Here is a 27,945-nt window from a genome sequence, read left to right on the forward strand (position 1 = left end):
GGCCGACATCTCAGTTCTGTGTCTTAGCTCCTCTCCAGAATGAAATAGCTGATCGAATGAATGAAGCGATCATCTAATGATAAAACAGGTTTAAGGACTGGGGTTGTTCAGTTGACAGCCTGGCCTGAGAGGTACTGGGGATTGAAGCCAATCTTTGTGAACACACACAGAGACCAAGAAGTCAATCCGCCGCTACTAACATATCTTTTGTGTAAGTTTGTTAACTCAGAGGCAGTCAATCCTGATCAGTAAAATTAAAAGTACTTATTAAAAATAAGTCTGTCAGACACATTGGGTTTGCTTTTCTTAGGTTCCTTTGGTTTTTTTTTTTTTTCTGTTCCTTCTGTTTCATAGGAGCAATCGCCTTCCCACTCCGAGCAACTATAGCTGAGACTGGTGTGCCCATCTTGGATTCTGAGCAGTTCTCTAGTCCCGCCGGAGCTACTGACTGGCTTTGGACAAATTCCTTTCTCGGGTGGGTTCTGTCTCTTCTGTGGAGCCTGGGAACTAAACTGAAGCCATAACCTAACGCCGCAGACCCATCCGACCCGGCTGACCCCCACGCAGCCTCAACGACAGTGCCCGTCCACCCGCCGAGCCGTTAGACGCTAACGCTCCACCCACTGCGGGGGGCGGGCGGAGGGCTGCAGTTTCCGGCGGCGAATGGCTGGACGGCGCGTGGCGCTCTGGCCGGCCCCGGCGCGTGCTGGCCCACGGAGTTGATGCACGGCGCGTCAGCCCCTCTTCCCTACCGCCCGTGAGGGGGCTGCTCGGGCCCTGCAGGGCATGCTGGGAAGGGAAGTGTTCCCGGAGGGGGAGGGGGAGCCTTGGAATTCTTCGTGCTGTGCCGCCGGCGCAAGAGTCCTTCCCGGAGATTGGCCCGTGCTCTGGAGCCGCCTGTCACTTGAGAGAGTGGGCGGGCCTAGCGGGGCCTCTCGGCGTTTTCATTGGCTGAGGGAGGTTGCGGCTTTCTGGAGGCGTTTCCTCCTGGAGGGTTCGGGCTGCTTTGCTCCCGCGGTGCGGTGCGTGGCCCGGAAGTGACGCACGGCCCTGGCCGGCGGCCGCCCAGCCCCCGCTTCCTTTCACGCTGTCGGTGTCCGTAGGTGGTCGTGGCCACCGCACCCGGCGGGAGGTGGCGGCAGCCAGTAATGCCCGGGAAACTCCTCTGGGGGGACATCATGGAGCTCGAGGCACCCTTGGAAGAGTCCGAGAGCCAGAAGGAGAGGCAAAAGGTGCGCTGCGGCTGGGCCGCGCCTCCCTCGGGCTGCGCTGGCCTGGGCGGGGAGGGGAGCGGTCCCTGAAGGGGACGACCTGTCAGTACCGGGCGCGAGCTCCCGAGGGAAGGCTTCCCCTGGCCGTGCTCGGCCCTCTGAGGCCCCGGGGACCATCCCCATCGCCACCCTCCCGGACCTAGGCTTCGGCCCGGCTTCCGTGACACTTCAGCCCGACGGCGGCCCTTGCGCCTGGATCTCTTCCCAAGAGATGGGCAGACTCGAGCTCCCATCGCCGCGGAATCTGCTCCTTTCCCCTTTCTTCGGCGGCGAGGCCCTTCATTTGGTTTGCCGGGGCCTTCGAAGAACATAATTAAGAAAGATGATGGCTTTGCCTATGTGTTGCTTCTCTGTTGCGGTGTCGTGTCTGCAACAGTCTTGGGGAAGGCTACCTAGGTTTACAGTCCTCCATGATTGGGTAATCGAGGCTTAAGGAATAGTGGCACAACCAGGGTTTGGCTGTGATGGAGTTCGTGGGGGTTGTATTATAAATAGCCCTTACTGTCAGTATTTTCAATCCACAGGTATTTATTGAGTCTAATTTGTGCCTGACTCTTTGCTGAGTACCAAGGAGCTTAAGCTAATTAAATATGCAAAAATGGTCCCTGCCCACCAGGAGCCTGTAGAGGAATTTTTAGAGGCTCTACCCCCACCTCCGTCCGAAAAAAAGAAAAGGAAGAAAAAACAAAAATCAAAAAACTCGAAACAATAGAGGATCTTAAGGTGCTAAGAAAATGCACAGGTAAAATTTTTACTGGAGACATTTGACCTGGAGGAAAAAAAGTTGAAGAGGATAAAAGTGACTGTGGGAAAGATGAAATCTGATAAAATATTTATTCTGTAGCATGCTAGGGATTAGGGAGGGAGTATCCTTATGTCTTAGCACCAAGGTAAATTCTATATTATAGCCAACCAGTCTTGCTTCCTTCTTCCTTTAATGCCATCTTCCTAATGGGCATTGAACTACCATGCCTGACAAATGCCAGCATTGAGCTGTATTCCCAGCCCCCGTTTTTCTGCTTTTGTCGAATGTACTAAATTTAGGAGTTACATCTTGTCACTTCTAGTTTCAGGGGTTTGAACTTGCCCACATCCATTGCCCACATTTTCACCATTTTTATGTGTGTAACCAGGTGTCATCAAGTGTAGTAGAGGCGTTCTGCTGTCATGACTACCATCCATCTCGCGAACCTTTTTATCTTCCAAAGCTGAAGCTCTTTGCCCTTTAAATAATAACTCCCAAGGCTTTGAATTTTACTACTGTAGGTACCTGGGGTAGATTATACGTCTAATCTCCAAACAATCACTTTAATCTTAGTTCCTCTTCAAAAGATTATTTTCCCTTTCACACCTAAATCTTTATGATGGAGGAGGGGCCTCTATGTGTTACTTTCATTGGTTAATAAAGAAACTGCCTTGGCCCTTTGATAGGACAAAAAATTAGGTAGGCGGAGTAAACAGAACAGGATGCTGGGTAGAAGGCAGTGAGGCAGATGCTATAGCTCTCCTCTCCGAGATGGACGCGGGTTAAGATCCTTCCTGGTCTAGGTAATGTTTGTATTTTCCCAACTATACAGTGCACAATAATCTCATTCCCCTTCAAGGTCTTGCTCCACTGTTATCTTTGTGATTGATTTTTTTTAAATGTCTTTCCTTGTAAAGTTAGTTTTTTCTTAATATATCCTGAATATCGCCCAAAGATTCTTGAGGAACATAATGGTGTCTTTGTGTATCCTTACATTTTACTATATTCTTACATGTTGAAAGCTTTCCCTGGCAAATTCTCAAGCAATATCATACTTGTTGATTGCCCTTCATGAAAGAGAACTAGAGATTTGGAAATGGACTGGAATATGAGCTAGCATAAATAGAACACTAGGCCAAGTCTGACAAGATGGAAGATAATTTTGGGTTGGATATATTGAGATAGGGAATCAATGTTCTTAGAAAGTGAATGAATGTAGAGAAGAGGCAGGAAGTGTGTGTTGAAGGCAAAAAACTTGGGCTTCTGCTGAGGATGAAGAAGAGGAAACCCTGAAGAAGGTAGAGAGCTAAGCACTAAGACATACAGAGCAATGGAAGCAGGAGACAGTATCGGGCCCTGTGGCTCCAGTATAGAGTAGCGGAGTTTTCAGCACTTTGGGATGTTACAGGGTTTGTACTTCAAGCTGTCTCATTGACTTGCTCCATCTTCTCCCCAAAGTGTGGGGTCCTGGAGCAATCCAAAGCACAGGACTGCCTCTTTAAGTAATCTTGCTTTTCTGTAGGACTTACTATTGGGAGTGCAGTTAAATTAAAAATCAAATGATGTAGCACTTTTTCTAAAGGCATTTTCACATATTACTCAGTTTTCTCAACTTTTATGAATGAGAAAATTGTATGCTAAAGCACTTAAATTGTATAGTGGTGAAAGTTTGGTGTTTGTAGTTTTTAGTATAATGAAGTACTGCTATCTAATCTTTTCTGAAGCAAGTGATTTATTTATTTACTTGACCAAGGGACTCTGAAGGACTAAATTTCCAAATCATCTTTTGTGGTCTGTAAATATTGAAAAATATTAAAAAATACTAAAAAAAACAAGAACAAACAAAAAACAGAAAAGCCTCCTCAGTTTGGTATTTAAAGGGAAACAATTTTTTTCTTTTTAATATGTATGGATGGTTTGCCTGTGTGTATGTTTATGTACCAAGTGCATACGTGTTCTCTGAGGGTACAAGAGGCTGTCATATCCCCTGGAGCTGCTCTGTGGGTGCTGGGAAGTGAACCTGAGTGGAAGAGCAGCCAGTGCTAGTGCTCTTAACCCCTCTCTAGTCTTGGTTTTGCATTTAAAAATTGAAGTTACAGAATTGTGCCTTGGTGTTGCCTTTTTTGTTACTCTGTTAACCTAAACAGTCTTAATTTTCAGGGTTATAATCCTACGGAAGTGTAACAACTGGTTTTATATAAATTATAGTTTCATTTCTCTTTAATCAGAGTTCAAGGAGAATTATGTCTATATTAAGTACAAAATACCTGTTCCATGCTTTTGGGAGGTGAAGGCAGGAAAATGGTGTTGAAGGCCACCCTGAGCTACATGAGAACATGTCTCAAAGCAGAACACACAATTCAGGGAGGAAGCATGACGTGAAAATAACATAGACTTTCAGGTCAGACAGGGCTACATTCCATTCCGTCCACTTCTACCTGCAGAACCTTTGGCAAACATTTGACCTCTTAAATTCTGCTTCTTCATCTACAAACTGGCAAAGATAATACAGGTTCACCATCCCTTATCCAAAATCATTGGAGCTAGATGTATTTTGAAATAACTGGAAATCATTAGAAGGGTTGGGGACCTGCAGCCTTAATATTAAATATGGATAGTCATACTGAATGGGATCAATAAAGACTATAAGTAGCTTCACGTTAGTTGTCAAATTTTGCCATCGAATGAATTCAGATCAGATAAGGTTTTGTCTCCATATAAGTTACAAAAACACTTTCGGTTTTCAGAGCTTTATGGATTTCGGAATTTCGGATAAGGGATTATGGACCTGTACTTCCCTGATAGGGTTGTTATGAAGATTTAAACAAGATAAGCCGAAAACATTACACAATGATGGGTAGGTACTCAATACATTTTTTTTCCCCTTTTGGAGATGTTAGTTTTTATTTGCATCTTAATTTATAATTTTGAGACTTCATTCTTTTCCTGAGGAGGAACTATTTAACATTCCTAAAAGTCTTAGGATGGGATTAGAAATGTTCTAGAGACCGAGTCTTGGAAAGGCAAGAGATGGCATGACAAATTGAAGCAGGTAAGATGTAGACCCTGTGTTAACTAACCAGTCTGGATTTCTTGCAGGTAGAGTGTAACTGTAGGTTGAGCTTAGCCAATGGGGAGTCATACTTGAGCTTTAGAGTCCTAAAAGGAGAGCTTGGCACTGTTTCCTTCTTTGTCTGCAGAGTGATAGAAGGAAGTCAAGGCACCATTATGAATCAGATGAGAAAACAGAAACAAGAGAAAATGGTGTTACAGATGAACTGGATGCTGATGCTCCCAAGCCCAAAAAAGCTAAAATAAGAGAGAAGCTAAATGGAGACACCGAAGAAGGACTTAGTAGACTTTCCGATGATTTCTCCCCATCTCATAAGTCAAGAAGAAAAGACGTACCAAACGGAGATGCTGATGTGTATGAGAAAAGGTCAAAGCGAGTGTCATCCTTCGAAAATTCTACTCATAAATCAAGTGATAAAGTGGAGGAGGTACACATAATATTTGCATATGGTGTTGTCTTTAAAATGGAGGCTGACATGATCTTTTAGTTTCATTAGAATTGATTCCACAGTATTTCCTGCTTAGTGTCTAATGCTCTTTGTTCTTTTTGTTTGTTTGTTTTTTGTTTTTTCAAGACAGGGTTTCCCAGTAGCTATGTATGGAGCTAGTCTTGAAACTCACTCTGTAGACCAGGCTGTTCTCAAACTCACAGAGTTCTGCCTGCCTCTGCCTCCCGAGTACTGGGATTAAAGGTGTGCACTACCACTGCCTGGTGTGTCTAATGTTCTTATTTGAACCAGAGAACCAGTATAACTGAAACCTGAGCCTTTTCCACTTCGGTCCTTGTTTCTTTCATTGTATTGTCTTTTTAGACACACACACATACACACATTTAGTGTGTGGTTATGTCACTTTTCCTTCTGGTGAATGGTTCTCAAGTTGTTAAGCTTAGCAGCAGGTGCCTTTGACCTGAACCAACTTGCTGCTACCCTACTTCCTATATTTTTTTTCTTGAGACAGAGTTTCTCTGGATATTAGATTTAGGGAATTAGAGTTGACATGCTTAATATAGACTCTACTCCAAGACCTGCTGTAGTTGTGTTTCTTAATTAGTTTAAGATGGGGTCTCATACAGTAGCCATGTTAGTCTTAAATTTTCCAGGTAGCTGAAGATGATTTTGGACTCTGTCCTTTTGACTCTGCCTTCCAAGTGCGAGATTACAGGTGTATACCACCATGTAGACTTTTTTTGGTTTTGGAGGCAGGGTCTCACTCAGTAACCCTGGCTTGTCTTGAGTTCAGAGAGATTCACCTGCCTTTGCATCCCATGTGCTGGGATTAAAGGTGCTGTTCCATCATCATGCCCAGCTGTCTGCCATACCATGGCCTTATAGCTGTAATACTTAGGATAGTTACTTTCTTTTTAAAAGGGTCCCCCCCCCCACCTCTTCTGAGTGGTTTTTTGTAGGTATATATGTGCACTATGTACATGTCTGATGCCTATGAAGCCATAAGAGGGTGTCAGATTTCCTGGAACTGGAGTTAGAGATGGCTGTGAACTACCACATGGGTGCTGGGCACTCAACCCTTACCTCCTGAGTGCTGGTTTTAAAAGCATGCACTACTGTGCCTGGTCTCTCTTTGATAATAACTATTATAACCTTTAATTTGATAATAGCTAATAATTTAAGCCCTCTCCATTATTTCTTTATGCTGTGCTAGGGATGAAACCCTGGTATAGGTACTGAGATTAGTTTATGTGAAACCCATGGAGTATTATGGAAAGAGGTGAATCTTTGTATTGCTGGTCTATATTTTTCTGCTTGTTAATTTGTTATTTAAACGTTAATTGACTATAAATCTGTTTTGCTAGTAAAATGTACAGATTGCACCTGACTTTGTTGAAGTTTGCCTAATGCAATGTTAACTGATTATTAATTTTTTTCTTTGTGGTTTGTATGAGTCTATGTCACATGACTGTGAGTGTGCAGGGAAGCCAGAAGAGGGTGTTGGATCCCTTGGATATTGGTGAAACACTTGACATGGGATATGGGAACTAAACTCAGGTCCTCCACAAGAATAAAATGTGTCCCAGCACTCGGGAGGCAGAGGCATGCGGATCTCTGTGAGTTTGAGACCAGCCTGGTCTACAAGAGCTAGTTCCAGGACAGGCTCCAAAACCACAGAGAAACCCTGTCTCGAAAAACCAATTAAAAAAAAAAAAAGAATAAAATGTGTTCTTAAGTGCTGAGCTCTATTTCAAGCCCTGTCAAATTAGATTTCACGAATTCTGCATTTAAGAATTTATGCTAAGGGTATGATTATGCTGTGTACAAAGTTATATGAATTAAGTATAATATTGATCTTAGCAAAAAGTCTAAATAACCTACATGTCTAATAATGGTCACTTAGTAAATAAAATATGCTGTGTGTGCAGTAGAACACAGCTATTCCTGCTGGCAGTGGTAGTACACACCTTTAATCCCAGGATTTAGGAAGCAGAGGCCAGTGAATTTTTGTGAGTTTGAGGCCATCCTACTCTATAGATAAGCTAGTTCCAGGACAGCCAAGGCTACACAGAGAAACCCTGTCTCTAAAAACAAACAACAAAATTCAAATTTACATATATGTGTGTATATATTTATATAAAAAGACTAATAATAGTGTGACCTGCATCAAATAGCTTCTCCTGGTTATGCTATCATCTGAACAAGACTGCAGAGGTATATATCATATTCCATTAAAAAATAATGGAGCAGAGAGTGTTTTGTAGGTAAGAGTGTTTTCCTAGAGGACACAGTTTATTTTCAGTGCCCACATTGGACAGCTCACAACTCCCTATTACTCCAGATCTCTAATTCTAGGGCACCTTTCTGGTTTCCTTGGACACCTGCACACATGTGGTGCACACACAGACACATAAATTTAAACATAGTTTTTTAAAAGGATACAAAAGAATGAAAATCTGCTTTTGAAAATATTTTATGCAGTTTGGCATGGTGGTGTATGTCATTAATTCTAACACTTGGGAGGCAGAGGTAGGTGTTTCTTGAGTTTGAGGCCACCCTGGTCTACTTAGCAAATTTCAGAGCTGCCAGGGTTAATGAGATTCATATTTGTGTGTATGTGTGAAAAATAAGTATGCTTGCCATTTATGGAAATGTTTGGCTATGTACAACTGTAATTCCAGTATTCTTTGAGGTGGATGCAATTAGAATTATGGCCGTCCTTTGCTGCAAAGCATGTTTGAGACCAACCCAAGCGATATGAAGGACTAGGTGGGAAGCCCCGTCTTTCACTCTAAAAATGAGTAAAAGTCAGTATAAATTTTATTATTGGTTTCATTTTTGACAGACTCTAACACGTGAACAAAAGGAAGGAGCCTTCTCTAATTTTTCCATTTCTGAGGAGACTATAAAGCTTCTAAAAGGTACTGTGATTTTTTCATGTCATTGAAGATCTACTGCTAATTTTATAAAACTCTGATTCCTTTTCCTACCAAAAGAATTTAAAAAATAGCCCTCTCTTTTTAGTTGCAGTTATTTCTACATCATTCTTTTCATTATTCTGACTTGTTTTAACTGTAAGAGTATCTTTATTTGTCAAACCAGACCATTTTATTCTAATTCCTGTTAGGGGAAGGAATAATTGTAACCATTACTAGGTAGTGTGTCTTTAGGCAGTCATGGAGGAATAAAGATTGTCATTTTCAAGTGAATTTAATTTTTCCTAATGCTAGTCACAAATTTTAATGAAATCTCATTTTACAGGTCGAGGGGTAACATATCTCTTTCCTATTCAAGTTAAAACCTTTGGTCCTGTATATGAAGGAAAAGATTTAATTGCTCAAGCCCGGACAGGAACAGGAAAGACATTCTCTTTTGCCATACCCTTGATTGAAAGGCTCCAAAGAAATCAAGAAACAATTAAAAAAAGCCGCTCACCAAAGGTAACGGTTATTAAGGGAGTAAAAGCTCTTGATGAAGAGGGACAGAGGAAAAACAATCTTTTGGTTTTGTTTTTTGTTTTTGTTTTTCTTGGTGCTGGAATCAAACCCAGGGCCTTGTGCATGCTAAGCTCATGCTCTCCCACTGAGCTGTACCCTAAACCCTGAAAAAATTATAGTAGACCCAGAGTCAGTCTACACCTTCCCCATAGAGTCATTACCTGTTTTTTTATAAAGTTAAATTTTGATTCCTAAAGTAAAAATTTGTTTTTCACATAGAAAAAGTTCAAGTAAAGCAAAATGACAATAGTTAATGAACACAAATGTACTGTCTCTGAATGTATAGACATCTTCCATAAGTTTTGTGTTACGAAGTCAGTTTACCTTATAGAAATATTTTTATTTAGTATATTTAATGAGTTTCTCTTTTCATTCCTGACCTTTGCTTACAAATAATGAATTTTCCAATAAGGTATTTACTTAGTAATTCAGTAAATATTCAATAATATTTCACAGGTTGACTTTTTATGAATATTATACCAATGATATTGCTATTTTGGGGTTCTAGAGATATGGCTTAATTTATTAATAGTAAAATCAATTAACAGAGGGAACTAGTAAAATTGTAGTCTAAAATTTGACATTTTTAGAACCTGTGTGCAGTTTAAGGTTTGTAACAGTGAAGAAGAAAAGTCATCATAATGATTTGAACAGGTATGTTTGTGCTTTCAAATACTCCTAATGTTACATTATAGAAGCAAATTCACATGTATATGGATAGAATATCATAATGGCTTAGGATCAGCTACCATGTCATATTTACTGTATTGGTTTTACAAGATAAGTTGTTTTTCTTCGTTGAAATTAGGGAAAATTGCAAGAAATGCAGATAGGAAACAGTTACACCCTACCTTAGTCTGTCAGAAGGCTGTTCCTGATAGCACAGTTCCACTACTTCAAGTAGGACCTTGGGCAAGAGTTATAACTTCATTGTCACTCAAGTTCATGTCTGTAGAATTGGGATCTTAATGCCACCTCATCTTTTTTTATGACTAGTCACAATCACTAATTCATAAAAGCACAAGCACTGATTTTACTGGTTTCTTAAAGTGCAGTGAATACAGTGACTCACCTGATGAGAACTTTTGCTAGACAGTCACGGATAATGTACATTGTCTGTCTATGGATAGATATCTGTATTCTAGGGGAGTAATATAAATTTGAAGGAGAAAGAATAAAGAGGGACAAGGAAGTAATAAAAATGTTTGGGAACCTCATTTGAAAAGTCTCTTATATTTTATTTTTTGTTTGTCTTTTGAGATAGAATCTCATGTAGCCCAGGCTGGCCTTGAGGTCACTCACTAGTTGAGGATAATCCTTTTGCCTCCCAAATGCTAGGATGGTAAGGGTGCATTACCACACCTGTTTTCATGTAAAGCTAAGGAGTGGACACTAGACTTTGTGCATGATAAGCACACACTTTACCAGCTGAACTATTCCCGACCCTGGAAAATAACTTTTGAAATCTAATAAAATATGCTGTAGTAAATATAAGCTGTTCTATTTTTGATATTTGTGTTCTCTGCTCCCATACCCCAGAACTGGGGATTAGATCACCAGTTCCTGCTAGATAATTGTTTTGCCATAACAGTGTGCCCAGCTCTGTCTTTAAGTGCTTATGAAGTTAGTGTTGAGATTCTTACTCTAAATGCATCTTTACAGAAATGTTCTTTCAGGTTGAATTTACATCAGTCTTTAGAAAAGGTGTATTTTTTTTTTTTTAAACTTCTTGTTCAGGTACTTGTTTTGGCTCCAACAAGGGAACTGGCAAATCAAGTAGCCAAAGATTTCAAAGATATAACTAGAAAACTCAGTGTGGCGTGTTTTTATGGTGGAACATCATATCAAAGCCAAAGTGAGTAAATATATATAATAGTCCAAACTTTATTGATTTTAAGTCTAAAGAAATCATCTAAAACCATATATTTGGTTCTTAACATATTTGTGGTGTTTTTCTCCTCACAGTTAACCACATTCGGAATGGTATTGACATCCTTGTTGGGACCCCAGGGCGTATCAAAGACCACCTGCAAAGTGGCCGTTTGGATCTCTCGAAGCTGCGCCACGTTGTGCTTGATGAAGTAGATCAAATGTTAGATTTAGGTTTTGCTGAACAAGTTGAAGATATTATTCATGAATCCTACAAAACTGGTATGTCCTAGTTGAAATAAGTATATTAGCAGCTGTTCTTTGATTAAAAACTTAGAGATTTTTATTTCATAATTTTTATTACCCTGTCTCTTGGTATTCTAACAAAATTAAAGTTATTTGGTATCATTTCCCTAAAAAAGCTATAAAAGCATGTTCTGTAATCATTCCATGCAGATTTACTAACTCATTTTATTCATTTCTTGGGTTCTTGTTCTTCTTAAATTCTTTTCTTCCTAGTTCAGTTTTCTGTTTCATTTTAAAAGTTTAATGGTTGCATTGAGGTTTGTATGTAAAAACTTGTCCCAAGTTTTTATTTTTTCATTTTTTGTTTTGTTTTGAAGTTTGAAATGATTTTTAAAAGCTGGCTACATCATGGGACATTAAGAAAACATTTGAATTCTTTTTGTTTGTTTAAGATTCAGAAGACAATCCTCAGACCTTACTTTTTTCTGCAACTTGCCCACAGTGGGTATACAAAGTTGCAAAAAAATACATGAAATCCAGATATGAACAGGTTGACCTTGTTGGAAAAATGACTCAAAAAGCTGCAACCACTGTGGAAGTAAGTAGCTTTGCCAGCATGTAGATTTTAGCTTTTAATTGGTGTTTGTTTGAAATTTGATGAAGCTAAACTCAAGGGTTAGGGACCTTTTGAAGCCTCACCTCTTTTCCTGCCCCTAGTAAGATACATAGTAGTGCTGGGGAATATAACTTCGTATGTCAGGCTATAAGTTCAATTCCCAACTCTCAGAAAAAAAGGTACATGTGTATTCTGCAGTCTGAACCAGCGAGCAAGTAGGATAAGTAGGAGTGATGGGTGTGTGAACAAGGAAGGCCTAACTTAAAAGCAGCTGTCAAACGTGGCCAAAACTGTTACTGCTGTAGCGGCTGGGGTGATGGTGCATGTGCTGAGGAGACTGAGCCAGGAGTATCTCATTATGTTGATGTCAGCAGAGTCAGCCTGAACTATAGTGTGGCAGTGTGAAGAGCTGTCCCAAAACAGTAACATATCCAAAAAATGAGAAAAGAAAGAAAACAATATGACGGAGGCGGTTCTTATTAATGAGAGAGTATTTATTACTGGGACCAGTGAGAATGTGGGTAAAGGTACCTTTGGTGAAGTCTGATGATCGAGTTCCATCTGAGTCTAAATAGTCAAAGGAGAGCACTGACTTATGCAAATTGTCCTCTGACCTCCACACATGCACTATGGTATGCAAAAAGACAAACATGCAATAAATAAGGGTAATTAAAGCAAGATTTCTTTTGGGGGGGTTGTTTGTTTGTTTTTTGAGACAGGATTTCTCTGTGTAGCCCTAGCTGTCACTCTGTAGACCAGACTGGCCTTAAACTCAGAGATCTGCCTGCCTTTGTCACCTGAGTACTGAGACTAAAGGTGTGTACCATCACAAATGACAAAATATTACAGAATGCTAAATATAGAATCATACTATTTTAGGGGCTGGAGAGATGGCTCAGTGATTAAGAGCACTGACTGCTTGCTCTTCCAGAGGACTTGGGTTCAATTCCCAGCACCCACATGGCAGCTCACAACTGTCTGTAATTACAGTTCTGGGGACCCAACACTCATGCAAAACATCTATACACATGAAAATTTTTTTTAAAAAAATCATACTATTTTAAAAAATCAAAAACATGTAATGCTAAATGAATTCTTTAGTTATTTATAAAGTGTAAGCCCAAAGAAAAAAATATTAACATGATTATTTCTTGAAAAGAGGACACATTGACCGGGCGGTGGTGGTGCATGCCTTTAATCCCAGCACTGGTCTACAAGAGCTAGTTCCAGGACAGGCTCCAAAGCTACAGGGAAACCCTGTCTCAAAAAAGAAAAAGAAAAGAAAAGAGGACACTGCAGTGCTAAATGGTTAGAGGAAGCTTTATACATTGAAGACATTTTCAAACATCTACAGATATTGAATGGCATAACAAATATATACTTATTTTTTAAGGCTTTAAAAAATCCCTGTTCTTATATGTTTCACTCCTACATTTGAAGTTCCAGCCATTATTTCATTTTCATGTGTCAAAGGCTGACCACAGACTGATTTGTTAGTTGATGATGACCTTCAACTTCTGCTCCTGCTGCCTTTATCTCGCAAGTGTTAGGATTATAGGCAAGTGCTACTACACTAGTTTTATTTAATGCGTATGAGTTTTTCCTGCATTTTTGGCATTGGATTTCCTGGAATTGGAATTAGATGGTTGTGAGCTACCATGTGGATGCTGGGAACTAAACTCAGGTCCTCTGGTAGAGCAGTATGCCCTCTTGACTGCTGAGATATTGCTCCCAACTTTGTTTTGTTTTCTTTTTGAGAAAGGGTCTCACTGTGTAGCCTTGTTCTCGTCTGAAACTTCGTTGACCAGGCTGACCTTGAACTTGGGTCGTCTACCTCTTCCTAGTGCTGGGATTGAAGATGTGTACCACCATCACTCCCAGCTGTTTGTTGAGTCAGTGTCTTGCTATGTAGCCCAGGCTGCTCCATATCTTGTCATCACAGTTCTTCTAGGTTTTGAAATTACCAGTGTGCTATCATATCATGCCTAACTCCCCTCCCTGCCTTGTACCTTTTTTTGAAAATAAATCAAAATTTCCCGATTTATCTTAGTCTTCATTTTACTGCCATGTACCCCTGTTACTTCACATGTTGGTTAAATTGTGAGTTTGATCTGATTCAGGTTTTCTTTTCTTTTTGTCTTTTTTGAGATAGATGAAGATTTTGTTATAGGTGGTATAATTTTTAGTTTTCTTTGTCCTTTTTGATTTTCTTTGCATGTAGTCTATAATTGTCATATTACATTTATTTTTTAAGACTAAGCCAGATTTGGTGGTGCTTGCCTTTAATTCTATTGTTGGTGTGTATATTGTGGGCATAGGCAGGCAGATCTCTGAATAGCTCATTCCAGGCCAGCCGGGGCTAGTTAGTGAGACCTGTGGAAAGCAAAGAAAGGGGGTGGTGGGACTGGAGAGATGGCTCAGAGTTCTTGGGTGGTACACGCACATGGTACACAGACATACAAGCAAAGCATCCACATATATAACATAAAAATAGATAAATTGGCCGGCGGTGGTGGCGCACGCCTTTAATTCCAGCACTCGGGAGGCAGAGGCAGGCGGATCTCTGTGAGTTCGAGGCCAGCCTGGTCTACAAGAGCTAGTTCCAGGACAGGAACCAAAAGCTACGGAGAAACCCTGTCTCGAAAAATCAAAAAAAAAAAAAATAGATAAATTGTAAAAATAAATAAAATTATATCCAGGTAATAGGGCCAGTGAGCTGATCTAATGGGTAAAGGTGCTTGCAGCCAACCTGATGATGACCTAGATTTGATATTTGATTCCTGGGACTTGCATTGTAGAAAGAGAAGACTGAGTCCCACAGGTTGTCTCTTTAGTTTTATACATATACACCATAGTATGTGTTCATGTGCAAACATGCTTATACTAAAAAAAAAAAAGATAAGCTGAATAACAAAAAAAAAATAGACTTAAAATGTGGTATAACCTTTCCAAACATTTTAATGTGTGAAATTTGTAAACATTTAGATAGTTCAGAAGATTTTTATAGTGGATACATTTAGGTATATATGTTCCCAGCATCTAGATCCTATTACTAATGTTTTATTTTCATTTTTATATTTTAGTTTTGATTTTTGGAGAGACTTGGAACTTGCTATGTAGCTAAGAATTGGTTGAACGCCTGATCTTTCTGCTTCCCACTCAAATTGCACCCTCCTCTTTATCTGCCTTTGAGGTTGGGTCTGGCTATGTAATACCCTGGTGTGAACTCGGCAATCTCAGTCTCCTAAGTGCTGAGACAGCAGACAGGGAGACTGCACCACACCTGATGTAATGCCTTATTTTCTTTATTACATATCTGCCCATTCCTATATCCATCTGGCTTTTATTTTATTCATTGTTTATGGTGCTGGAGATTTAATTCAGGGCCCTGTCTCATATCTAATTCAGTATCACCTAGTATTATATTCCAGACACATAATACACTTCTATCTTCATCACCCCAAAATTCAGCTTTGAAACTTTATGAATTATTCCCCATTTTGTCCTTCCCTAGTAGACCGTGTCAATAGCTAATCTTCTTTCTCTGTGAATATACCTGTTATGGATATTTCATATGAAAGTAATTATACAATAGGATAAATTTTTGTATCTGATCTAAAGCCAAATAATACTTATTTTCATCATCTCCCTTTCACCAGTAGGGATTGGCCCCAGAGCTTGTGTATGTTAGTGAAATGTTCTACCATTCAGTTATATCCCTAGCCCTCCTGTTTGGGTCTCACTCTTAGATTAGGCTAGCCCTGAGGTTACTGGCCAAGTATGTGTTACCATTCCTGGTTAATACAGTGCTGGGGATCTAATTCAGGACTTCATTTATGCTAGGCAAACACGCTGCCAGCTGAGCTTATGTCCTCAGTACCCTTTAAAAAATAATTTTTGAGGGCTGGAGAGATGGCTCAGCAGTTAAGAACATTGCCTGCTCTTCCAAAGGTCCTGAGTTCAATTCCCAGCAACCGCATGGTGGCTCAGAACCATCTGTAATGAGGTCTGGTGTCCTCTTCTGGCCTGCAGGCATATACACAGACAGAATATTGTACACATAATAAATAAATATTTTTTAAAAATAATAATTTTTGATGAAACATATTTTGCCTTTTTTTTTTTTTTCTTGAAGCATTTGGCTATCCAGTGCCATTGGTCTCAGAGACCAGCAGTTATTGGAGATGTCCTTCAGGTCTACAGTGGATCTGAAGGGAGGGCTATTATCTTCTGTGAGACCAAGAAGAATGTAACTGAAATGGCCATGAATCCACACATAAAGCAGGTAAGCTTCTTTACACTCTTTCTAGATAATGGATTTGTATCAGCATGCAAAAAAATGCACTCTTTGTGGACTAAATTTGATTATTCAAAACAGAGTAACTTGGGAAGATGACAGTAAACGTTGTTACCTATTAAATCATAATAGGTTTGGTTGTTACCAAGCCAGGGGCTTACGCATGGTAGGCAAATAGTATACTACTGAGCCAGCCTCACGAAAGTTAAAAGTTATAGTATGGGGCTAGAAGATGCCACCATGGTTAAAAATACATAATGATCTTTCAGAGGACCCAAGTCGAAAGTTAAAAGTTATAGTATGGGGCTAGAAGATGCCACCATGGTTAAAAATACATAATGATCTTTCAGAGGACCCAAGTCCAACTCTTAGCACCCAAACAGGCAGCTCACAATCACCTGTAATTCCAGCTCCAAGGGATCCCTCTTTGAGCACCTCTACTCACTTGCACATGCCTAAACACAGACACACCATACACATAAATGAAAGAAAAAAATCTTAAAACCATAATAAAATGTATTATGTTTGTATGATGTTAGGAGGGAATTCTATCAGTTTTCATTAGATTTTTTTAAATTTTTTTTATTTTTTATACTTTTGGTTTTTCGAGACAGGCTTTCCCTGTATGTCTTTGGCTGCCCTGGAACTAGCTCTTGAAGACCAGGCTGGCCTTGAATTCACAGTGATCGATCCACCTGCCTCTGCCTCCTAAGTGCTGAGATTAAAGGCCTGCGCCATCACTGCCCAGCATCATTAGAAAATTTTAAGATGTTTTGTATGTGTGTGTATGCATACATGTATGCACAGAGGCCAGAGGAGGACACCAAGTATCCTGCTCTATCATGTTCTGCCTTAGTCACTTGAGACAGGGTCTCTCACTAAACCTATTGCTAGGCCAGCTGCTAGCATTTCTCCAGTGTTCCTCCTGTCACCTGTCTTCACTGTACGCCCAGAACACTGGTGTTACAGGTATGAACACAGTCATACCTAGTTTTTCACATTGGCTCTGGGGATTTGAACTCAGGCTTATGTAGTGAGCCATCTCTCCATTCCTTTTTCAAGATATTTAAAATATGGTCTAGAAAATATGAAAGTTGATAGAATCAATTTTAGTTGGTAAGAATTTTGATACTTTAAATTATGTTATAAGAAAGAATTGTAAGCTTGGTGTGGTGAACATGCCAGGTCTCTGAATTCAAGTCCAGTCTTGTATTCTGAGCTCCACATGGATGCCATGGCATATGCACTCTCTTCTGCACAAAATAGATGAGTAACTATTAAAAAATGATTTAAGAAACAGAAAAGCAAGCAAGCAATCAACAGAAATGTTGTATTTTATGTATATACACACAAATTAAACCCCTAAATAGTCATTCTGCATACCAACTAATAGTAACTTCTGACTAAGTAATGACTAGAAAATTTCCCCAACATTTAGTAACACTTTACATTCAGAGGAGATGTACATGCTATCAAATACTCCTTTCTGATAAACAACTATAGGAAATGACTGCTTGTTTCAAATAACTAGTAACTAGTGCTGTTGATGGAACAACAACAAACAAAGTGAAAAATCCCAACTTGCTCATGCATAACCTATTTTTCATTGGAATGTTGCTTTTTCTTTAATAGTATTTTTCTGCTCTTCATCTCCTAGACAAGAATGTAAAGTTAGTCTTTTTAAGTAAAAAGCAATTACAATTTGAGGATATGTCACGCTTGCCTCTTTGGCCAGGACCATGCTTCTCGTCTGATTCTTTCCTGTTCATGAGGAACATCCATCTTCATTGCTTTCTAGGATTCAGACCTGCAAAGTTGCTTGGTTGTCAGCATCATCTCCTTTTAGTCTGCTGCCATCACAGTCACTGTTAAAGATTTTGTTTTTTGGGACTGGAGAGAGATGGTTCAGGTGGCTCAGTGGTTACTGTCACTTCCTGCTTTTGAAGAATACATAACTTTTGTTTCCAGCACTCCTGGCAGCTCACAACTGTAACTCCCAATTTCAGGTGATCTGACCATCTGACCCCCTGGCTTCCAAAGGCATCAGGCATGTATGTACGTGGTGTACACACATCCATGCAGGCATTTAGACATACACATAAAATACATTTTTTTTTTTGAGACAGGGTTTTTCTTTACAGCCTTGACTATCTTCAGACTCTTTCTGTTGAGCAGACTTGCCTTGAATTTACAGAGATCTGCCTGCCTCTGCCCCTGACTGCTGAGATTAAAGGTGTGCACCACCACTGCCCAGCAAAATACAATTTTTACAAAGGTGTGTGAATGCTTAAGCCAGGCATGGTGGTGCACTTGGGAGACAGAGGCAGGCAGATCTCTGAGTTTGAGGCCAGCCAGGATCACACAGAGAAACCATATTGAAAAAAAAAAAAAACCAAAATAAGTAGATTGAACAAAGAAATAAGGAAGAGGGAGGGAGAGATTGTGTGTGTGTTTGGGGGGGAGGGTTTCCAGATTATTTCCTCCTTCCAAATGTAACTATGTTCATGATAGTGTTCGCCTTATTCCCACTTGTTTCAGGAAAACGTTCATGTGTTCTTTCCAGTCCCAACTCTCATCTTTTCACTTTGTTTTAGCAATAGTTTTGTTCAAATATTTGTAGTTTGTTTCCCAAGTAATATTTCTCACCCAGATTCCTTAGCCCTAATGTTTCTTTTTATATCAGTTTGATTTCTTTTTCAAACATTCTCTTTTTAATTTATTCATTTATTATATATACAGTGTTCTGCCTGCATGTATGCCTGCATGCCAGAAGTAGGCACCAGATCTCATTATAAATATTCATGAGCCACCATGTGGTTGCTGGGAATTGAACCCTGGTCTTCTGGAAGAGCAGCCAGTGCTCTAACCTCTGAGCCATCTCTCCAACCTATCAGTTGATTTCTTAATATTGTCCAGATCTCAACTTCAGTGACGCTTTCCCTCAATGTTATAGTCTCCTCTTTGTTACTCTTATGTGTAATGGGATGTTTCTTGTCCCGACCGTCCAGTCCCAAATAACTGACTCAGAGGCTGAATATAAATTATCAATGCTCAGCCAATAGCTTTGACTTGTTACTAGCTCCTCCAGAGGTCCTGAGTTCAATTCCCAGCAACCACATGGCGGCTCACAACCATCCGCAATGAGATCTGGTACCAAGATCTGGTACCCTCTTCTGGCCTGTAGGCATACATGCAGACAGAACACTGCATACATAATAAATAAATAAATCAATAAATCATTTTGTTTTTAAATCACGCATTGTTCTTAAAGATAAAATTGAAAAGTAAAACAAGAAAAGGGCACAGACTGAATGATGTTGGGATACCAAGTTATAGATATGAGATATACACTTATTTTTTTGCTTTTTTTCTAATAGAATGCTCAGTGTTTGCATGGGGACATTGCACAGTCACAGAGAGAAATTACCTTGAAAGGCTTCAGAGAAGGTAGCTTTAAAGTTCTGGTGGCAACCAATGTGGCTGCCCGCGGCTTGGACATTCCTGAGGTTGACTTGGTGATTCAGAGTTCTCCTCCACAGGTAGGAAATGGGGTTTAATTTGAACAATCAGAATATTTTGTAAATGTTACTTTATTTATGAAGTACTGCTTTGATATGAAAAACATGTCTTTCATTTGTTGTTGATCTTAACCTCTGTTAGGATGGTATTACATTGATGCCGCCTTTATAAATAAGTGATTTTATTGTTTGCGTCTGAAGATTAATCAACACAATCATACAAGGAGCCAGAAATGGTGGCACATATTTACAGTCCAGCACTTGGGAGGCAGAGGCTGAAGGGTTACTGCATGTTCCAGGCCAGCCATTGGTACATACCCAGTTCCTGCACAGAACCAAAGAATGATGCCAATAACATCTCATTGAGGAATTTAAAAAAGTTTCATATACAGAACTCTAGTGTATGTGGGTAATTAGCTACTTTTTAAATAGCTGCTTTTTAAAATTTAATCTTTTAAAATTAAAATATAATCACATCATTTCTACCTTCCCTCTTCTTCCCCCAATCCCTCCAAGATACTCCCATTGTGTTCTCAAATTCATAGCCTCTTTTTGTGCACACACACATAAACTCATATTCCTAAATACATAAATAGAATCTTCTCAGTCCTTATGTTACTCTTATGTCTATGATTTCAGGACTGACCTCTCGGTATCAGATAACCAACTAGAGGGTTCTTCCCTGAGGAAGACTATTTTTCTTTGTGTTCCTTAGGTGCCTATAGTTTCTTGTCTAGGATGGGAGCCCTGTGAGATTTCCTCTCTTTTTGTCATGTCTGTTGAGGTTGTCCTTGTTCAGGTTTGGATTAATAGCTTTTAAATTGTCTTTTTATTTCAGAATTCTAGGATATAAATTACTCGTGATGTTGTAAAGTACAGAAGAATTGAATGTATTTTTGCATTTTTTGAGAAATGGTCTCAGACCAGGCAGAACTGGAGCTCTTTTTAATACAAGGCTGGCCTTGAACTTGATGCTCAGCAGCCTCCTAAGTACTGGGATTATAGGCCTGGACTACCATGCCTAATCTCTTTGGTGTTTCCTAGACTTGGGTCAGCCTTCTGAGTACTGATTACAGATGTGCATCATGGCTGGCTTACTTGTCAAGTTTATAAAATGAATTTTCTTTATTCTTCTAAGGATGTTGAATCCTATATCCATCGCTCTGGACGCACAGGTAGAGCTGGCCGGACGGGAATTTGTGTATGCTTTTACCAGCCAAGAGAAAGAGGACAGCTGAGATATGTGGAACAGAAAGCAGTGAGTAAAGTGAAATTGTCTCAATTGTCTTACCTAATGGTGCCAGAGAAGAGAGTTTTTATGCTTGTTCTCACAAACACACCTACCCAGTATTCCTCACCTTAAGCTACATTTGGATGTCAAGCGTGTGGAGAGCTAAATTTGTATTAGTTGTAAGACTTTGTTTTATACAGCTTTTATTGTGAATCCAGAAGACCTGACATGCTCCTTTTTTCTTGGAATTTCTCCCTTGATACTAAAGTTGAAAATGTGTTAATGGTTCCAGTATCATTTAAGCATTGTGAATGGGTAACTGACTCTGACTTGGCATTGCTATTTTAGTTAGGTTCATAATACAATAACCAGTTTCATTAAAAATGCATTTTTATGGCCTGTATTTTCTTGTAGTTTTTCACATTTTACCGACTGCCTTTATGCTTATTTCCATATACTAATATTTTATAAAATTAAAGTGATAAGAAAAATGTTGATAGGTTAAAATGACATCTTTTTCTCTTTTTGAATTGGCTTTATTTTCCAAGTGAAATTCCATGATTTAACTAAGGGACAATTTTTTAACTTTTTTTTGTTGTTGTTGTTTTCTTTTTGGAATTGATTATAGATGATTTGTTAGAAAAAGCAATTTTTTTTTCATCTGCTAGGGCTTGGAAATCTTTAAGTCCAAGAAATGGAAATTCAACAAACTATATTAATTTAGAAATTAACTATGACAACTTCCTTTTTCTTTAATGTAATTCTTTCATTTTCAGGGAATTACTTTTAAACGTGTAGGTGTTCCTTCTACAATGGATTTAGTTAAATCTAAAAGCATGGATGCCATCAGGTATGCTTTCCGACCTTGCTGAGTAATTTCTCTTCTGTATTAGGCTGTTCATCTTTAAGCTCTCCTAGTTCAATATGAGAAAATTTTAGTGAAGGGTTTTGCCAGAAGACATTTAGTTACATTATTGTATGAAAATGTTACTCTTTCTTTTCCAATGATGATCTTGCCTTTACTTTTTGCCCTGTATATTGACCAAGAACATGTACTATTTTTAAACCATAGGTCTCTGGCCTCTGTTTCTTATGCTGCTGTTGATTTTTTCCGACCATCAGCTCAAAGACTGATAGAAGAGAAAGGGGCAGTGGATGCATTGGCTGCAGCATTAGCTCACATTTCTGGTGCATCAAGTTTTGAACCACGATCTTTGATCACCTCTGACAAGGTAGAAAAGTGTGTGGAAGTGTATATTTGGCTAGAGAAGGTTAAGATACTGTTGAGATACTGCATTTGATTCCTTCAATAGATTAAGGTTTCGTTGCTTTTTTTTTTTGTTGTTGTTGTTGTTGTTCCTTTTTTCTCTCTAGAAAAATCTTTCTCTTCTCATCTTGTATATACGCTTGCAATCCCAGCACTCAGGAGGAAAGACTAGTACAATAAACAGCATTTACCATCCATCTTAATTCAACAACTGTTAATACTGTGTAACATATGCTTTATATTCTTTTTGTTGTTGTTGTTGTTTTTTTGTTTGTTTTGTTTTTCGAGACAGGGTTTCTCTGTGGCTTTGGAGCCTGTCCTGGAACTAGCTCTGTAGACCAGGCTGGTCTCGAACTCACAGAGATCCGCCTGCCTCTGCCTCCCGAGTGCTGGGATTAAAGGCATGCGCCACCATTGCCCAGCATATGCTTTATATTCATATGGACTTTTTTCCTTTTGTAAACTGAAAGTTGAAACATGAAGACATCATTCCTAAATGTTTCAACTTGTATCTTCTAAAAATAATGATATTCTACTTAATGACAGTATCACAGTCGAATCTGCTTACAAAGATGGTTCTATATCAGTCTTCTGATATCTGTATTTAAATTTGCTTCTGCCCATACAAAACATAGCTCTCACTCCAAAAGGAGTATGAGATAGTTTTATTTTCAACTATATGTGAGTTACCATAAATTTGGATTTAGGTGACTGTGGAGGGTGTGTGCCACTGTGGAAGTGCTTATGTGTGCTTTCATAGTTGCAGAACTAAAAGTCATTAATTGGAGAATTTGCTACATACACTGATGTGGACATCAGGTAGGCAGGTTACAGCCAGGTGGGAAAAATCTCTTTTAGATCTTTTTTTTTTTTTTAAATATTTATTATGTATACAATATTCTGTCTGTGTGTATGCCTGCAGGCCAGAAGAGGGCACCAGACCCCATTACAGATGGTTGTGAGCCACCATGTGGTTGCTGGGAATTGAACTCAGGACCTTTGGAAGAGCAGGCAGGCAATGCTCTTAACCACTGAGCCATCTCTCCAGCCCTCTCTTAGATCTTAAATGTTACTTGATAGCATTCCTAGCTTTTGGTAGAAGGTATTGGTCTGGTAAGATTGTAAATTTCTTTTGTTTTACCTGACAGTACCTAGAGGATCCCTAAAAACTCAATAGATACTTTATAAAATAATATTTAGCCAGGAATAATGGCATGACTGTAATTTCAGTATCCAGGGGGCTGCTTGCTTGGGCTACATACATAGCTAAACTTGTCTCAAAACCAAACAAGCCAGAAGTGGTAGCTCATGTTTGTAATCATGTCAGGAAGCAGACAGTAGACTGAATTTTGAGACTACCCTGGTGGACATAAAGGATTTAGACTAACCAGGGCTACATACTGAAAATCTGTCTAAAAAATAACCCCATGGATATTTGTGTGCCACTGGCTGGCCTAAAATTCACAGAGATTTCCTGTTTAGGCATGCACCAACACACACCAACCTATGTATTTTATTTTGGAAGACAAGGTCTTGCTATTTATCCCAGGTTTGCCTTGAAGTCTCAACAATTCTCCTGCTTCAGTCTCTCAAATAAAAAAAATTTTAAAACTTACTTTTAAAAGAAAATGTTAAGGTACTTCATAACATCACTTACCGCTAATTCTTGTTCAATAAAAGAATTCTTTGGCCACACTGCAGTCACATTTGGGAAGCAGAGGCAGGAGAATGTTGCAAATCTGAGGCCAATCTAACCAAGAATCTTTTAGTAGATAGATCATCTGGCTTTTAATTAAATATCTTGGCAACAATGTACAAATGGCTTGAAATTCATCTTATGAATAGACCATATTTGATGTCTTAATTTTTTTTTTAATTTTATTTTATGTCTAAGAGTCATTACCTGAATGTTTGTATATGCACTGTGTGCATCAGTGCCTTCAAAGCCAGAAGAGGGCAGCACATTTGGGACTGTATTTACCACGGGCTGGTTGTTAGCCACCTTCTGGGTACTAGGATTTGAACAGGGTCCTCTGAGCCATCTCTCCAGCCCGCAGCCTGGTGTCTCTAGCTCTGAAATCTTCATCGTGAATGTCCCATAATGTGTGTCCTACAGAGTATTCTGCTTGCTGCCTGTGTGACTTCATTTTTCATTACTCTCTGGATTTCTCTGGCTGTCTGAATCTGTTTGATTTTACTTCTACATTAACTCACTTCTGCAAAGACCTTTAGGCTTACTCATCTTCTCAGCCCCTTCCCCTTAGGCTGTGTGGCTTCCTCCTTTATTTTGACCTCTGCTTAAATACCTTCATACTGGAGAAATCATTGATCACTCTGGTCCTCTCTTCACTTTTTTACATTCTTTATGATATGTATCACTGGTATTTTATATCCTTTGTTACTATTTCCACTCCACCCCCACCACAAGAAAGCTAAGTCCGTGAGAGAAAAACGTTTGTTTGTTTGTTTGTTATTAAATCTCTAGCCCTTGGCAAGGTCTAGGGAAGAGGATAGGAGGTAGTCATTAAGTATGTGCTAAGTAAAACATTGTGTTTCATGATGGTTCTTTTGCTGTCCAATGCCGCTTCATGGACACTTATTTATTTATTTGTGGTTGTCCTCCAGAAATTTGGAGATTTTGATGTCTGTTTTTGTTTTTCACTGTTAAGTAACTGAATTTTAATGTTTCTTTATTCCTCACTACTTTTTCCCAACTCTTTCTGTGATGCTGTGGCCTGATTGTGTCTCATAACACATAGAGCATAGCCTCTGTGTGGTCTGTAAGAGCAGTGCACAGCACACGACGCTTTCAGTGATGTGTGCACAGCCTTCTAGTACTGTTTGAGAGAAGTGAGTTTTTAATAGCCATGTTACATGTAGGCACACTGCATGGGGTCTGCATAGTTAAATGAGGAAGGATACAGAGTTCAAACTTCATTGTCCTGCTGCTGAATTTTTCCCAAGCCTAATAGGACTTTTATTTCTAAAGGGGTTTGTGACCATGACTCTGGAAAGCCCAGAAGAAATACAGGATGTCAGCTGTGCTTGGAAAGAGCTTAACAGAAAGCTGAGTAGTACTGCTGTGTCTCAAGTCACCAGAATGTGCCTCCTAAAAGGAAATATGGTAGGTTTCTCTAGATTCAATTCTAGAAGCATTCTAGCCAGTTACTGATAATATTCACAAAGACTTCAAAGATTTGGGATTATATAAATGGTATCTTCCTTCAGAGTTGTCATTCTGTCTTGTTTGACTAATACCTCACTTTTTGTTGTTATTATTTGAGACAGGATATTCCTGTGTAGCCCAGGCTGGCATTGGACTCAGGGTTCTCCCGTGTTGGGATTGTAAGCAGATGACAGTACACCTGCCTAAGATTTGAGTGATCTAAGTCTCTGCAGTGGTTTACTTAATACGTGTAGTTATATGTGTTTATTTTTAGAGTACTTTCTGTGTAACAGTTGGACAGCTCTTAAAATTTAGAGAACGTGGACTATTTTTGTTGTTGTCTGCTATTGGCTGCTAGTGTGAGGGTCTTTTCTTTTGAGACGGTATTTTATAGAAGCCCAGGACAGCCTTGAACTCTTGCTCCTCTTCATTCTACTTTCCAAGGACTGAGGTTACAGGCCTGTGCCTGAGTAAATTACTGTGAAGCTCTTTGTTTGTTACTGTTTTTTGATACAGGGTCTCTTTGATACAGTCCTGGAACTATGTAGACCAGGCTGCCTCTCAGACATCTACCTGCCTCTGCCTCCATATTGCACCATCACATTCAGTTTAAAGCTTAATCTTAGGAATTGACTTCTTTTAGTGTTTGAGATAAAATAACTCAGATTGTTTATTTTACATTACTACATAGATTAAGTTGGCGAATCTCAGTGAGTTCTAGGTCAGCCAGGTCTTCAGAGTTAGTTCTAGGACAGCAAAGACTACACAAAGACCTTGTCTCAGCCGTGTAGTGGTGGACGCCTTAAATCCCAGCGCTCAGGAAGCAGAGGCAGTTGGATCTCTGAGTTGGACACCAGCTTGGTTTACAGAGCTAGTTCAAAGACAGACTTCAAAGCTACCGAGAAACCATCTCAAAACAAACAAACAAACAAAAAATCTTAAGTCTTTTGCAGTGCTAGGGTTTGACCCACTTACTTGCATGTGATAAGCAAGTACTATACCTCAGACCTGTGTTCCCAGCTTCTCACTAATGTTTTAAAGAACTTTATTAAAAGAACCATTTTTTTAAAAAAAAATATTTATTAATTATTTATTAATTTATTTATTTATTAATACAGCGTTCTGCATGCATGTACACCTGCAAGCCAGAAGAGGGCACCAGGTATCATTACAGATGGTTGTGAGCCACCATGTGGTTGCTGGGAATTGAACTCAGGACCTCTGGAAGAACAGCCAGTGCTCTTAACCTCTGAGCCATCTCTCCAGCTCTAAAAGAACCATTTTCTTTCTGTCTTTTTTCTTCAAGGCAGGGTGTCTCTGTGTAGTTCTGACTGTCCTGGAACTAGCAATCCACCAGCCTCTGCCTCTTAAGTGCTGGGATTAAAGGCTTGTGCCACCACTGCCCAGCTAAAAGGACCATTTTCTAAGGGACACGGGATATTTATAGTTATCAACAAAAAATATTCTAGGTACTTCAGAGTCTTATTAGTTATACTTGGTTCTATCTGAGATCAGAAACTATAGTAAGTACTACAGATCATCTGTGCTTATGTGTCACCTGCTTTGATCTTGTAAACAGTCATGGAAAACATACGTTTTAAAAGCAAAATGCAACAGATATTAATTAGTAACAATTAACTCATCTATCTAAATAAAAATCTTTTTATTTTTCTTTTAGGGTGTTTGCTTTGATGTTCCTACAAATGAGTCAGAAAGATTACAGGTATTATTTTTTAAATAACTGAGTATGTTTCTTTAAAAGATTGTTTTGAAAAGCCAAAAAAAAAATCGTTTGAGTCATTTATCATGCCTAAATCAATTAAGAAAGTCCTTAAGCCAGGCGGTGATGGCACATGCCTTTAATCCAAGCACTTGGGAAGCAAAGACTGGCAAATATGAATTTGGTGCTAGCCTGGTCTATAGAGCAAGTTTCAGGACAGGCTCCAGAGCTACAGAGAAACCCTGTCTTGGGAAAAAAGAAAAGAAATATTGCCTGTCCCATAATTAATTTTTTTAAAATTTATTTATGACATATACAACATTCTGCCTCCATGTATCCCTGTAGGTCAGAAGAGGGCACCAGATCTCATTATAGATGGTTATGAGACACCATGTGGTTGCGTGCTGGGATTAAAAATGTGCACTACAACTGCCTGGCTTTGTTTCTGGGTTTTAGTTTGCGTTTCTGTTAATCCTGTACATTCCTTTAACAGGCAGAATGGCATGACTCAGACTGGATACTCTCAGTGCCAGCCAAATTACCTGAAATTGAAGAATATTATGATGGAAACACATCTTCCAATCCCAGACAGAGGGGAGGCTGGTCAGGCGGCAGGTCAGGCCGTTCAGGCCGATCTGGTGGTCGATCTGGTGGCCGATCAGGTAGACAGAGTCGACAGGGGAGTCGGTCAGGAAGTCGGCAAGATGGTAGAAGACGAAATGGGAACAGAAATCGTTCAAGAAGTGGGGGCCATAAACGGAGTTTTGACTAAGTATTTGATAGTTAATCTTCCAGTGTGAGCTTGCCTATTTCTGTCTAATCATGTATATTATTCACCAAAAATTAGGTCATCATAGTTGAGGTATTTGTCTGTAATTTGCAAAGAAGTTGGTCGTATTTTTTTAAAAAGTATTTCACAAGAATGGTTGTAAACAAATCTACTTATCCAGCTATACCTTTGAATTAAAAAAAAACCCTTTT

General features: G+C 39.3%; 1 protein-coding gene across 1 annotated transcript; it reads left to right on the plus strand.

Annotated features, from left to right (window-relative positions):
* The first annotated feature begins 1,051 nt into the window (after positions 1–1,051).
* Positions 1,052–27,945, plus strand: Ddx50 (DExD-box helicase 50). The gene is made up of 15 exons (XM_041656518.1): positions 1,052–1,232; positions 5,217–5,516; positions 8,383–8,458; positions 8,799–8,977; positions 10,772–10,889; positions 11,000–11,185; positions 11,602–11,747; positions 15,901–16,050; positions 19,440–19,601; positions 20,719–20,838; positions 21,588–21,661; positions 21,884–22,043; positions 25,068–25,202; positions 26,923–26,967; positions 27,458–27,945. The coding sequence occupies exons 1-15, from the start codon at positions 1,149–1,151 to the stop codon at positions 27,734–27,736; spliced, it is 2,214 nt and encodes a 737-aa protein (XP_041512452.1). The 5' UTR covers positions 1,052–1,148; the 3' UTR covers positions 27,737–27,945.

The sequence above is a fragment of the Microtus oregoni genome, unplaced genomic scaffold (genome assembly GCF_018167655.1).
Source record: "Microtus oregoni isolate MIOR12 unplaced genomic scaffold, Mior012 000007F_ref0000211, whole genome shotgun sequence".
Taxonomy (NCBI): domain Eukaryota; kingdom Metazoa; phylum Chordata; class Mammalia; order Rodentia; family Cricetidae; genus Microtus; species Microtus oregoni.

What these genes read in the sequence shown, in the direction of transcription:
- Ddx50 (XM_041656518.1), top strand. Translation starts at nt 1,149, where the DNA reads ATGCCCGGGAAACTCCTCTGGGGGGACATCATGGAGCTCGAGGCACCC. An exon ending in CAAGTGATAAAGTGGAGGAG is followed by an intron (nt 5,517 to 8,382) that starts GTACACATAATA and finishes CATTTTTGACAG; the next exon opens with ACTCTAACACGTGAACAAAA. An exon ending in AAAAAAGCCGCTCACCAAAG is followed by an intron (nt 8,978 to 10,771) that starts GTAACGGTTATT and finishes CTTCTTGTTCAG; the next exon opens with GTACTTGTTTTGGCTCCAAC.